The sequence below is a fragment of the Salvelinus sp. IW2-2015 genome, linkage group LG20, assembly GCF_002910315.2.
Source record: "Salvelinus sp. IW2-2015 linkage group LG20, ASM291031v2, whole genome shotgun sequence".
Taxonomy (NCBI): Eukaryota; Metazoa; Chordata; class Actinopteri; order Salmoniformes; family Salmonidae; genus Salvelinus; species Salvelinus sp. IW2-2015.
Window position 1 is genome coordinate 26,467,168 of NC_036860.1, and position 14,450 is coordinate 26,481,617.

The 14,450-nt window shown below is 41.8% G+C and overlaps 1 protein-coding gene across 1 annotated transcript in view; it reads left to right on the plus strand.

Moving 5' to 3' along the window:
• LOC111979957 (disks large 1 tumor suppressor protein-like) overlaps positions 1-9,913 on the plus strand; it is a 102,420-nt gene extending 92,507 nt beyond the window's left edge. The window contains exon 4 of the mRNA XM_024010652.2: positions 9,785-9,913. Coding sequence (XP_023866420.1) covers positions 9,785-9,913 — 129 coding nt within the window. The remainder of the gene's footprint in view (positions 1-9,784) is intronic.
• The last annotated feature ends 4,537 nt before the right edge of the window (positions 9,914-14,450 follow it).

Here is a 14,450-nt window from a genome sequence, read left to right on the forward strand (position 1 = left end):
GAAAAACTACAGGTCTGTGAGACCGAATTCTTACTGGTTGGTAGGTAATCAAATACTTATGTCATGCAATAAAATGCAATTTAATTACTTAAATATCATACAATGTGATTTTTCTGGATTTTGTTTTAGATTCCGTCTCTCACAGTTGAAGTGTACCTATGAATAGAAAGTAACAGACCTCTGCATGCTTTGTAAGTAGGAAAACCTGCAAAATCGGCAGTGTATCAAATACTGTTTCCCCACTGTATGGAGAATGATATTCATTGACTACAGCTCAGCGGCAACACCATAGTGCCTCAAAGCTCATCAATAAGCTAAGGACCCTGGACTAAACAGGACCTCTGCAACTGGATCATGGACTTCCTGACAGGACGCCCCAGGTGGTAAGGGTAGGTAACAACACATCTGCCACATTGATCCTCAACACAGGAGCCCTCCGGGGTGCGTGCTCAGTCCCCTCCTGTACTCTTTGTTCACTCATTACTGCACGCCAGACACGACTCCAACACCATCATTACGTTTTCTGATGACAACAGTGGTAGGGCCTGATCACCGACAATGACGAGACAGCCTATAGGGAGGAGGTCAGAGACCTGGCCGGTGGAGCCAGAACAACAACCTCTTCCTCAATGTGAACAAGACAAAGGAGATAATTGTGGACTACAGGGAAAGAGGACCAGCACATTCTCATCGACGGGGCTGCAGTGGAGCAGGTTGAGAGCTCCAAGTTCCTTGGGTCCACATCCCCAACCAAACTAACATGGTCCAAGCACACCAAGAGAGTCATGAAGAGGGCACGACTAAACCTTTTCCCTCAGGAGACTGAAAAGATTTGGCATGGGTCCTCACGTCCTCAAGGTCTACAGCTGCACACAGCTGCACCATCGAGAGCATCCTGACCTTGAGCATTCTGACTTCCTTACTTGTTGCTCGGCCTCTGACAGCAAGGCAGTACAAAGGGTAGTGCGAATGGCCCAGTACATCACTTGGTGCTAAGCTTCCTGCCATCAGGACTCTATACCAGGCGGTGTCAGAGGAAGGCCTTAAAAATGATCAAGACTCCAGCCACCCAAGTCATAAAACTTGTTCACTCTGCTACCGCAGTGGCAAGCGGTACCGGAGCGCTAAGTCTAGGTCCAAGAGGCTTCTAAAACAGCTTCTACCCCCAAGCCAAAAGACTCCTGAATCATGTAATCAAATGGCATTCCAGAGTAATTGCATTGCCCCCCTCTTTTCAATCGCTGCTGCTCCTTGTTGTTATCATCTATGCATAGTGTTGTGGTCATTTCCTGTATTACTAAATGAGGAGAGTTTACAAAAACACACAAGTCAGAGTTATATATTTAAACTTCATCTTTACTAAATGAGCTTCACCTTTGACCTCTCAGATCAATTCAGTGTCTATAAATGAATTCTGAGAGTTCCTATAAGAGAATAAAAGATATTTTATAGCCAAGATACACCCCTCTCAACTTACATGACAAACACAGATCTCAGAACTTCACAAAGGGCCTTTTACTTGAGAGAGAGGAGTATCCCATAGCCAGATAGCTTTAGCTATAAATTATCGTTCAGTTATATCTCTAAAACGAGGTTCTAATCTCGTTCTTTGGTACTTCATAGTACCAAACATTACCTCATCCAATGGCGTATATCAATTGTCAACTTTAGATACTCCCATCTCAAATACATCCCCTCCTGTACAAGCTCACTGAGGGGAGTGAGCCTCTAGGTCATATACTAGGTCAAGATAAGTTCAACATCAGAGGGGTAATACAATGGTTCCGACACTTGCATAGTCCTCCCCCCAATGGGAAAAGGAGGGAGTGACTGGAGTACAGACATTGTGAGCCCTTCACATGGGTTTAACAGATACATTCACATATGAAGACAATGTTCAAACCTGTTCAATATGAAGACAATGTTCCATTCTGATATCTGCATATTCCCAGACATGTAAAAGACAAGCCTGACCTCTCCCCTCTCTGGCCCCAAGTGAATATTTCCTAGAGAACAAGGAACAATGCAACTGCCGACAGTAAAGTCAAAAAGAGACATTCTAATGACAAGTATCTCACATAAGCATATTAAGAAGTAAATAAAACATCTTATTTATCTATGTTACCTAACTAATTTGATTCAGCTACGACAATAGTCACTTTATAACCCCATGTACATGTTACCTCAACTAACCGGTGCCACAACACATTGACTCTGTACCGGTACCCCCCTGTAATACAGTCGGCTATTGTTATTTTACTGCTGCTCTTAATTACTTGTTACTTTTATTTCTTATCTTATCCATATTTTGTTTGAACTGCATTGTTGGTTTGGGGCTTTGTAAGTAATCATTTCACTGTAAGGTCTACACTGTTGTATTCGGCGCATGTGACTAATAAAATTTGATTGATTAGAATTAAACGGAAATGGTGCTGTACTGAACGACCATTTGAAAAAACTGGGAGGGGTTGTGGGTTGGGGAACGCTGCAGCATGGCTACTGCCTTTTTAAATACGTCATTCATTGCTTGAAGCCACTGCTCGCCGCACCCACCAAATGGATGCAAACGTACCTCCAAAAGTCTGTCAGAATGTACAACAACGTTTTGGGGAAACGTGTCGTTCAGTACAAACTGTTCCGCAACGTAGCAAACGTTCAAAATAGAGCTCTTGGCCACTCACACCAGTGGTGGGTTTGGTGTCAAAATGAGAATGCCTACTCTCTCTTGCAACATATGGCGCTTTCTCTCTCAAAGGCCAATTAGCTAGTGCTACACAGTCCAGCACTCTGTTGCCGACACCGCCTCTGTTCCCTCTCCTGTTATTTCCTTGTTTGGAATAGCTTCAGAAAGAATAGCATGAAGCCTGTTTTTTGTCAGCAGAGTCATTTTGTATGGGGGCCAGGCCTGTGACATTATAATTAAATCAATGAATGGAGAGTGCTGAAAGGGTGAGGGTTATAAATGCTTGCCATTTTGATGAAAGCAAGAGTTTCCAACAATGAGTCAGACTTTTTTATTAAGTCCTCGAAATGGAGCTGGAGGTAGATCATTTGTAGATAATTTTATATTTTTACCTGAATACTCTTGAGTAACTGGAGTCACACCCTGCAGTCCTGAATGAACACTCATTTGAGAAAGGCAATCTTTGGAATAATTGTGCCACTGTTACTTCAACACTGTAAAGGCAAGTTTAAGCCATGCGGGATCTTGCCTGTGATGGATCTTAAGAATTGACAAATTAGGAAGCGATAGTCATTCCTGTACAACAGTGTTCTTAACTTAGAAGAAAGACGCGCGGATTGGCGCACATTCAAACAAATCTGATCTAACAAAGTGGATATTTGTCAAATCCGGGGTTGACATCCATACAAGCATAGAGATAGTCACCTGGAATGCAATTTCAATTCACAGGTGGCTTGTTAATTTGTGGAATTTCTTCTTTTCTTAATGCGTTTGAGCCAATCAAGTTTGTGTGTGACAGAAGATAGCCCTATTTGGAATATAGAGGATCAGTTCATTAGAGTTAACTGCACCTCAGATTGCAGCCCAAAAATGCTTCACAGAGTTCAAGTAACAGACACATCTCAAATTAACTGTTCAGAGTGAATCAGGCCTTCATGGTCAGATTGCTGCAAAGAAACCACTACTACGAATTTATTCAATCAATCAAATGTATTCATGAAGCCCTTTTACATCAGCCGATGTCACAAAGTGCTAAACAGAAACCCAGCTAAAACCCCAAACAGCGAGCAATGCAGATGTAAGAAGCACAGTGGTAGGAAAACTCCTAAAGGGCAGGAACCTAGGAAGAAACCTAGAAGGAACCAGGTCTGAGGGGTGGCCCGTCCATTTCTGGCTGTGCCGGGTGGAGATTATAACAGTACATGGCACGAGTTCAAACGTCATAGATGACCAGCAGGAACAAATAATAATAATAATCACAGTGGTTGTAGAAGGTGCAACAGGTCAACAGCTCAGGAGTAAATGTCAGTTGCTTTTCATAGCAATCATTCAGTTAGAGACAGCAGGTGCGGTAGAGAGAGTGAGTCGAAAACAGCAGGTCTGGGAAAAGTAGCACGTCCGTTGAACAGGTCAGGGTTCCATAGCTGCAGGCAGCAGCACGACCAGGTGGAGTGGGGACAGTCAGGAGTCATCAAGGCCAGGTAGTCTTGAGGCATGGTCCTAGGTTTCAGGTCCTCAGAGAAAAGAGAGGGAGAAGAAGAGAGAGGCTGGAGGCTGAGACAGGTGGGGTCGGGAGACACTGTGGCCCGTCCCACTATACCCAGCCAGGGCCAACCAGGCAGATATAACCCCACCCACTTTGCCAAAGCACAGCCCCACACCGCTAGAGGGATATCTTCACCACCAACTTACTACCCTGAGACAAGGCTGAGAATTGCCCACGAAGATCTCCCCCACGGCACAACCCGAGGGGGACGCGCAACCAGGACAGGAAGATCACGTCAGTGACTCAACCCACTCAAGTGACGCACCCCTCCTAGGGACGGCAATGGAAGAGCACCAAGTAAGCCAGTGACTCAGCCCCATAATAGGGTTAGAGGCAGAGAATCCCAGGTCACCAATAATAATAAGAGACTTGCTTGGGCCAAGAAACACGACCAATGGACATTTTTTAAATGTATTTTTAATTGAACCTTTGTTTAACTAGGCAAGTCGGTTCTTATTTACAATGATGGCCTAACCCGGCCAAACCTTAACCCGGACGACGCTGGGTCAATTGTGCACTGCCTTATGGGGACTCCCATCTCAGCCGGTTGTGATACAGCCGAGAATCGAACCAGGGTCTGTAGTGACGTTTCTAGCACTGGAGATGCACTGCCTTAGACCTGCTGCGCCACTCTGGAGCCCTCAAAATTAGACCGGTGGAAATCTGTCCTTTGGTCTGGTGAGTCCAAATTTGAGATTTTTGGTTCCAACCGCCGTGTCTTTGTGAGATGCAGAGTAGGTGAACGGATGATCTCCACATGTGTGGTTCCCATTGTGAAGCATGGAGGAGGAAGTGTGATGGTGTGGGGGTGCTTTGCTGGTGACACTGTCAGTGATTTATTTGATTTCAAGGCACACTTAACCAGCATGGCTACACACAGCATTTTGCAGCGATATGCATACTATCCGGTTTGCGCTTAGTGGACTATCATTTGTTTTTCAACGGACTATGACCCCAAAAATGTTTGGTTACTACATGATTCCAATGTGTTATTTCATAGTTTTTATGTCTTCACTATTATTCTACAATGTAGAAAATATACAATTAAGAAAAACCCTTGAATGAGTGGGTGTGTCCACACTTTTGACTGGTACTGTATGTACAGGTTGAAGTTGGAAGTTTACATACACCTTGGCCAAATACATTTAAACTCAGTTTTTCACAATTCTGACATTTAATCCTAGTAAAGATTCCATGTCTTAGGTCAGTTAGGATCACCACTTTCCCCATGTGCAGTTGCAAACCGTAGTCTGGCTTTTTTATGTTGTTTTGGAGCAGTGGCTTCTTCCTTGCGGAGCGCCCTTTCAGGTTATGTCGATATAGGACTCGTTTACTGTGATATAGATACTTTTGTACCTGTTTCTCAGCATCTTCACAAGGTCCTTTGCTGTTGTTCTGGGATTGATTTGCACTTTTCGCACCAAAGTACGTTCATCTCTAGGAGACAGAACACGTCTCCTTCCTGAGCGGTTTGACGGCTGCGTGGTCCCATGGTGTTTCTACTTGCGTACTATTGTTTGTACAAATGAGCCTGGCACCTTCAGGCGTTTGGAAATTGCTTTCAAGGATGAACCAGACTTGTGGAGGTCTACAATTKTTTTCTGAGGTCTTGGCTGATATCTTTTGCTTTTCCATGATGTCAAGCAAAGAGGCACTGAGTTTGAAGGTAGTTCTTGAAATACATCCACAGGTACACGTCCAATTGACTCAGAGGATGTCAATTAGCCTATCAGAAGCTTCTAAAGCCATGACATAATTTTCTGGAATTTTCCAAGGCACAGTCAACTTGGTGTATGTAAACTTCTGACCCACTGGAATTGTGATATAGTGAAATAATCTACRTGTAAACAATTGTTGGAAAAATGACTTGTGTCATGCACAAAGTAGATGTCCTAACCGTCTTGCCAAAACTATAGTTTGTTAACAATACATTTGTGGAGTGGTTGAAAAACGAGTTTTAATGACTCCAACCTAATTGTATGTAAACTTCCGACTTCAACTGTATGTTTAGATCTGAAACTAATATACTGTTCAGAAGCCCTTGGTGTTAAAGGAGTTTGGATGTGTACGTTTAGTAGATGCATGGGGCTAAATGAAGGGATTGTAGAAGTCACAYGCGACTTTGAACTCTGAGATGGGTTCCCCGGTCCTACTACCATGTAGGCTATGGGAGAAGTTCTTTACCACTGTTATCAACCGAGCAGTTGGAGCCCTGAACACTGATTGGCTGAAAGCCGTGGTATATCAGACTGTATACTGGAGGTATTACGTTGGTAACTAGTTTATTATAGGAATAAGGCACCTCAGGGCTTTATGGTATATGGCCAATATACCACAGCTAAGGGCTATATCCAGGCACTCCTCGTTGCATCGTGCTTAAGAGCAGCCCGCAGCTGTTGTGTTTTGGCCATATTCCACACCCCATCGGGCCTTATTGCTTAATTCTACAACAGGATCCCTACTTAGAAAGTGACACAAAGCAGGTTGTGGCCTCTGCAAGCTTTCTGTCCACTGGCCAACACTGTCTGGTCTGCGTTGAGTTGGTTTACCTGACTCTCTGGGGTGAAGTTTCTCCCGGGTCCAGATCTAGGATCAGCTTTCCCTCCCCCAATCCTAACCTTAACCATGGGAAAATTGCTAAATTGATCTCAGATCAGCATCTAGGGGAAACTTCACCCTACACCTTATACCTAACACCCTAGTTACATTTGTGAAGAAAGAGCCTGAAAAGTCTGGCTACATCATGTCCCATGTCTTCACTCCGTCTTCTCATTTGGGTCAGAAATCTCCCAACAATAATGTGATGTCCGTGTTGTTATTTTGTTCCGTGTTACGAAACACATGGCAAGTATATTAAGCCATGCTAAATAAATTGAAGGGTTATCAAAATGTGTGGTAGTGTGTTTTTGATGCAATCCGGTACAGTGTTTTTGATCCCAGTATTTGTTTTTTTGCCACACAAGATGCAGTCTTCTTTTATGTTTTGTTTGAATTCATTTGAAGTGAGCACAGTTTCCTTGGACACATTTTAAATGCAAGAATGAGAGCATAGATGGTGAGGGAACAGAGAGAGACTGATTGGAGTGGGGATTTAGGGTTGATATAGACTTACAGTGCCTTGCAAAAGTATTCACCCCCCTTGGCATTTTTCCTATTTTGTTGCATTACAACCTGTAATTTTTATTTGMTTTCATGTAATGGACATACACAAAATAGTCCAAATTGGTGAAGTGAAATGAAAAAAATTACTTGATTTCAAAAAATTCCAAAAACATTCAAAACGTAAAACGTTGTGCGGTGCAATTATTCACCCCCTTTGCCGTTGAAGCCCTAAATAAGATCTGGTCCAATCAATTACTTCAAAGTCACACAATTTGTTTATTTATTTTTATAACCCTTTATTTAACCAGGTAGGCAAATTGAGAACACGTTCTCATTTACAATGCGACCTGGCAAGATAAAGCAAAGCAGTTCGACACATACAACAAACACATAGTTACACATGGAGTAAAACAAAACATATAGTCAATGATACAGTGAAAAAAAAAAAGTCTATATACAATGTGAGCAAGTGAGGTGAGATAAGGGAGTGAGGCAAACAATATATGTTACTAAATAAATAAAAATATAAAAAGGCCATGGTGGCGAAGTAAATACAACACAGCAGTAAAATAAAAACTAAAAACACTGGAATGGTTGGTTTGCAGTGGAAGAAAGCGCAAAGTAGAGACAGAAATAATGGGGTGCAAAGGAGCAAATAAATAAATAAATACAGTAGGTAAAGAGGTAGTTGTTTGGGCTAAATTATAGATGGCTATGTACAGGTGCAGTAATCTATGAATAAATGAGTAATCTAGTTTAATTAAAGTCCACTGTGTGCAATCTAAGTGTCACATGATCTCAGTATATCTACACCTGTTCTGAAAGGCCCCAGAGTCTGCAACACCACTTAGCAGGTGCACCACCAAGCAAGCGGACACTGTGAAGACCAAGGAGCTCTCCAAACAGGTCAAGGACAAAATTGTGGACAAGTACCGATCAGGGTTGGGTAAATAAAAAATATCTGAAACTTTGAACATCCACGGAGCACCATTAAATCTATTATAAATAATTGTTAAGAATATGCACCACAACAAACCTGCCAAGAGAGGGCCGCCCACCAAAACTCACGGACCAGGCAAGGAGGCATTAATCAAGCGGCAACAAAGAAAACAAAAATAAACCCTGAAAGAGCGCAAAGCTCCATAGTGGAGATTGGAGTATCTGTCCATAGGACCACTTTAACCGTACACTCCACAGAGATGGCTTTACGGAAGAGTGTCAGAAAAAATAAGCAAACATGTTTGGTGTTCGCCAAAAGGATGTGGGAGACTCTCCAAACATATGGAAGACGGTACTCTGGTCAGATGAGACTAAAATGTAGCTTTTTGGCCATCAAGGAAAACGCTAGTCTGGCGCAAACCAACACCTCTCATCACCCCGAGAACACTATCCCACAGTGAAGCATGGTGGTGGCAGCATCATGCTGTGGGAATGTTTTTCATAGGCAGGGACTGGGAAACTGGTCAGAATTGAAGGGATGATGGATGTCGCAATACAGGGAAATTCTTGAGGGAAACCTGTTTCAGTCTTCCAGAGATTTGAGACTGGGACGGAGGTTCACCTTCCAGCAGGACAATAACCTTAAGCATACTGCTAAAGCAACACTCGAGTGGTTTAAGGGGAAACATTTAAATGTCTTGGAATGGCCTAGTCAAAGCCCAGACCTCAATCCAATTGAGAATCTGTGGTATGACTTAAAGATTGCTGTACACCAGCGGAACCCATCCAACTTGAAGGAGCTGGAGCAATTTTGCTTTGAAGAATGGGCAAAAATCCCATGTGGCAAGCTTATAGAGACATACCCTAAGAGACTTACAGCTGTAATTGCTGCAAAATGTGGCTCTACAAGGTATTGACTTTGGGGGGGTGAATAGTAATGCACGCTCAAGTTAAAAAAAAAWTMGTCTTATTTCTTGTTTGTTTCACKKRAAAAAATATTTAGCATCTTCAACGTGGTAGGCATGCTATGTAAATCAAATTATACAAACCCCAAAAATCCATTTTAATTTCAGTGTGTAAGGCAACAAAATAAGAAAAATGCCATGAGGGGTGAATACTTTCGCAAGCCACTATCTCTGTGTCCACTATGCAAGCGCTGTGTGTGTGTGCACATGCGTGCACCTGTGTTTGTGTGCCAGGTTTAAGCATTTKTTTTTCTTTGTCTTGGACATGTACACAAGAATACATGGTGTACTTATTAAAGAATCACCTTGGCCAAAAGTCAAACAAATAGTCAGGTACTGCTCAGCTTCAAGGTTTAATGGCCGAATGTCTGTATTGTGGAGATGGGGTTTTATACCCTGATATAGTATTATGACAATTATTTTGGCACTCACGGGTCAAAGAAACACTGTAACTTCAGGAAATAGTTCGTTTTTCTGTCGTCCCAATGAAGCCTATTCTATTAACATAATTAACACAATGATACTTAATGTGTGTGTGTGTGTCCTCAGATGAGGGAGCGGAGCAGCTCGGAGCCCAGTAGGAAGGTGCAGACGGAGATCAGTGTAAYAGTCTCTGAAGTGAGTACCATGTGGAAGCCCCACTCTACCTYCTGGACGCATAGCTTTTTGCAGGAGTAAGCAGGGCACAAGCCACCTGATTTGAAGTGTTTTCAGATGTGAGCAGCACATTGAATTGTTGAAAATAGAATCAGAGTGGAATTTACGCTGAGCCCAAGTTTAATTTAATTAATTGGCAGCGATGCCATAGTGTGAAAATTGTTGTTCTAGCCTAGCACTCACACACTTGATTCAAGTATACTGAACAAAAATATAAATGCAACAATTTCAACGATTTTACTGAGTTACAGTTCATATAAGGAAATCAGTGAACTGAAATAAATTCATGACTGGGCAGGGTCGCAGCCATGGGTGGGCCTGGGAGGGCATATTGTAGGCTCACTCATTTCGGAGCTAGGCCCACCCATTGGGAAGCCAGGCCCAGTCAATCAGAATCAGTTTTTCCCCACAAAAGGGCTTTATTACAGACAGAAATAGTCCTCAGTTTCCTCAGCTGTCTGGGTGGCTGGTCTCAGATGGTCCCGCAGTTGAAGAAGCCGGATGTAGAGATCCTGGGCTGGCGAGGTTACACGTGGTCTGCGGTTGTGAGGCCGGTTGGACGTACTGCCAAATTCTCTAAAACGATGTTGGAGGCGGGTTATGGAAGAGAAATTAAAATGAATCCTCTYGCAACAGCTCTGGTGGACATTCCTGCAGTCAACATACTAATTGCACGCTCCCTCAACATTTTTGACATCTGTGGCATTGTTGTTTGACAAAACTGCACATTTTAGAGTGGACTTTTATTGTCCCCAGCACAAAGTGCACTTGTGTAATGATCATGCTGTTTAATCAGCTTCTTGATATGCCACATCTGTCAGGTGGATTAATTATCTTGGCAAAGGAGAAATTCTCACTAACAGGGATGTAAACAAATGTATGCACAAAATTGGAGAGAAAATCCTTTTGTCTATATGGAAAATTCTGGGATCTTATTTCAGCTCATGAAACATGGGAGCAACACTTTACATGTTGCGTATATACAGTACCAGTCAAAAGGTTGGACACACCTACTCATTCCAGGGTTTTTCTATATTTTTTAAATGTTCTACATTGTAGAATAATAATGATGACCTCAAAACGATCAAATAACACATATGGAATCATCTAGTAACCAAAAAAGTGATTCAACAAATCAAAATATATTTTATATTTGAGATTCTTCAAAGTAGCCACCCTTTGCCTTGATGACAGCTTTGCACACTCTTGGCATTCTCTCAACCAGCTTCACCTGGAATGCTTTTCCAACAGTCTTGAAGGAGTTCCCACATATGCTGAGCACTTGTTGGCTGCTTTTCCTTCACTCTGCAGTCCAACTCATCCCAAACCATTTCAATTGGGTTGAGGTTGGGTGATTGTGGAGGCCAGGTCATCTGATGCAGCACTCCATCCCTCTCCTTCTTGGTCAAAAAGCCCTTACACAGCCTGGAGGTGTGTTGGGTCATTGTCCTGCTGAAAAACAAATGATAGTCCCACTAAGCGCAAACCAGATGGGATAGCATATGACATGCTGGTTATAAGTGTGCCTTGAATTCTAAGTCACCAGCAAAGCATCCCCACACCATCACACCTCCTCCATGCTTCATGGTGGGAACCACAGATGCGGAGATCATCCGTTCACCTACTCTGCGTCTCACAAAGACACGTCGGTTGGAACCAAAAATCTCAAATTTGGACTCATCAGAACAAAGGACAGATTTCCACAGGTCTAATGTCCATTGTTTGTGTTTCTTGGCCCAAGCAAGTCTCTTCTTCTTATTGGTGTCCTTTTTAGTAGTGATTTCTTTGCAGCAATTCGACCATGAAGGCCTGATTCATGGAATCTCCTTTGAACAGTTGATGTTGAGATGTGTCTGCTACCTGTGAAGCATTTTTTTTGGGCTGCAATCTGAGGTGCAGTTAACTCTAATGAACTGATCCTCTGCAGCAGAGGTAACTCTGGGTCTTCCTTTCCTGTAGCGGTCCTCAGGGGAGACAGTTTCATCATAGTGCTTGATGGTTTTTGCCAATGCACTTAAAGAAACTTTCAACGTTATTGAAATACTTCATGTCTAAAGTATTGATGAACTGTCGTTTCTCTTTGCTTATTTGAGCTGTTCTTGTCATAACATGGACTTGGTCTATTACCAAATAGTGCTATATTCTGTATAACACCCGTACCTTGCCACAGCACAACTTATTGGCTACTTTGAAGAATTTGTTTAATTTGGTTATTACATTATTCCATATGTGTTATTTTATTGTTTTAATGTCTTCAATATTATTCTACAATGTAGAAAATAGTAAAAATAAAGAAAAACCCTTGAATGYGTAGGTGTGTCCAAACTTTTGACGGGTACTGTGTTTCTGTTCAGTATAATTACCTCATCAACTGTTGGGACAAAATACAGTAGATGTATGTATTGGTCCCATGATTCACAAACATTGATCTACAGTACACAAAATTTAAGGAGAATTGGCAAAAAAAAACAAAAAAAACGAATTACAGTAGATTCATATTGAAATATGATATTCCTAATATTTATAGAAATCGGAAGCCCTAAAATAGAAGGATAGAAAACACCGAACAGAGAGAAGTAGTCAGAGGAGTGAAGGTGTTTGCTATAGCATGAGAAGTCTGTTGAGTCCTGTTTTGTGGGTCCTMAACAGATGATTGTTTACATATTAAAAGCTTGGCGGAGAGAGGGGAGCTTAGCAAATTATTACAACCTCTTTCTCAAGGCCTTCCTCCACTTMTTCTCTCTTTCTTTCTCTCTTGTTCTCTCTCTCTTTCTTTGTCGCTTTCATGCACCATTCTACATCATTCCTCGCCCCTATCTCTATCTTCCTATCTTCCTATCTCCCTCTTTTTTCTCTCTTTCTCCCTGTATGTAAGGCAGTGAGACTAGCAGTAATTGCCACCTCTCGCCCACACAGCCAACACCAAGGCCTTCACTGAGCCAATTCCTCCTGGAAAACACACTCAGCCCTGAACTTTTGCTTTGGAATTTCACAAGCATGATACAGAGAGCCTCCTCTCTAGTCAATTTCCATAGATATTTATCAGGTCATTCAGATTTACAGTACGTTTGGAAAGTTTTCAGACCCCTTGACTTTTTCCACATTTTGTTATATTACAGCCTTATTCTAAAATGTATTAAATATTTGTTTTCTTCATCAATCTACACACAATAGCCTTTAATGACAAAGCAAGAACAGGTTTTTAGAAATTTTAGCAAATGTGAAGATTTAAAAAAAAAACGTATTTACATACACTACCGTTCAAAAGTTTGGGGTCACTTAGAAATGTCCTTGTTTTCCATTTAAATATATTTTAAATGAGTTGCAAAATGAATAGGAAATATAGTCGACGTTGACAAGGTTATAAAGATTTTTAATTAAAATAATTATTGTGTCCTTCAAACTTTGTTTTCGTCAAAGAATCCTCCATTTGCAGCGATTATAGTCTTGCAGACCTTTGGCATTCTAGTCGTCAATTTGTTGAGGTAATCTGAAGAGATTTCACCCCATGCTTGCTGAAGCACCTCTCACAAGTTGGATTGGCTTGATATGCACTTCTTACGTACCATACGGTCAAGCTGCTCCAACAACTGCTCAATAGGGTTGAGATCCGGTGACRGTGCTGGCCACTCCATTATAGACAGAATACCAGCTGACTGCTTCTTCCCTAAATACTTCTTGCATAGTTTGGAACTGTGCTTTGGGTCATTGTCCTGTTTTAGGAGGAAATTGGCTCCAATTAASCGCTGTCCACAGGGTATGGCATGGCGTTGCAAAATGGAGTGATAMCCTTCTTTCTTCAAGATCCCTTTTACCCTGTACAAATCTCCCACTTTACCACCAACAAAGCACCCCCAGACCATCARATTGCCTCCACCATGCTTGACAGATGGCGTCAAGCACTCCTCCGGCATCTTTTCTTTTTTTCTGCAACTTACGAWTGTTCTTATTTGTTATCAGAACACCTCAAACTTAGATCCGTCTGTCCATAACACTTTTTTCCAATCTTCCTCTGTCCAGTGTCTGTGTTCTTTTGCCCATCTTCTCTTTTTATTGGCCAGTCTGAGATATGGCTTTTTCTTTTCAACTCTGCCTAGAACGTCAGCATCATTTCTGCATTTCTCAGAACAAGAATAGACTGATGAGTTTCAGAAGAAAGTTGTTTGTTTCTTGTCATTTTGAGCATGTAATCGAACCCACAACTGCCGATGCTCCAGATACTCAACTGGTCTAAAGAAGGCCAGTTGTATTGCTTCTTTAATCAGAACAACAGTTTTCAGTTGTACTAACTTAATTGCAAAAGGGTTTTCAAATGATCAATTTGCCTTTTAAAATGATAAACTTGGATTAGCTAACACAACGTGCCATTMGAACACAGGACTGATGGTTSCTGATAATGGGTCTCCATACGCCTATGTAGATATTCCATTCAAAATCTGCCGTTTCCAGCTACAATAGTCATTTACAACATTATCAATGTCTACACTGTATTTCTGATCAATTTGATGTTTATTTTAATGGACCAAAAATTTCTTTTCTTTCAAAAACAAGGACATTT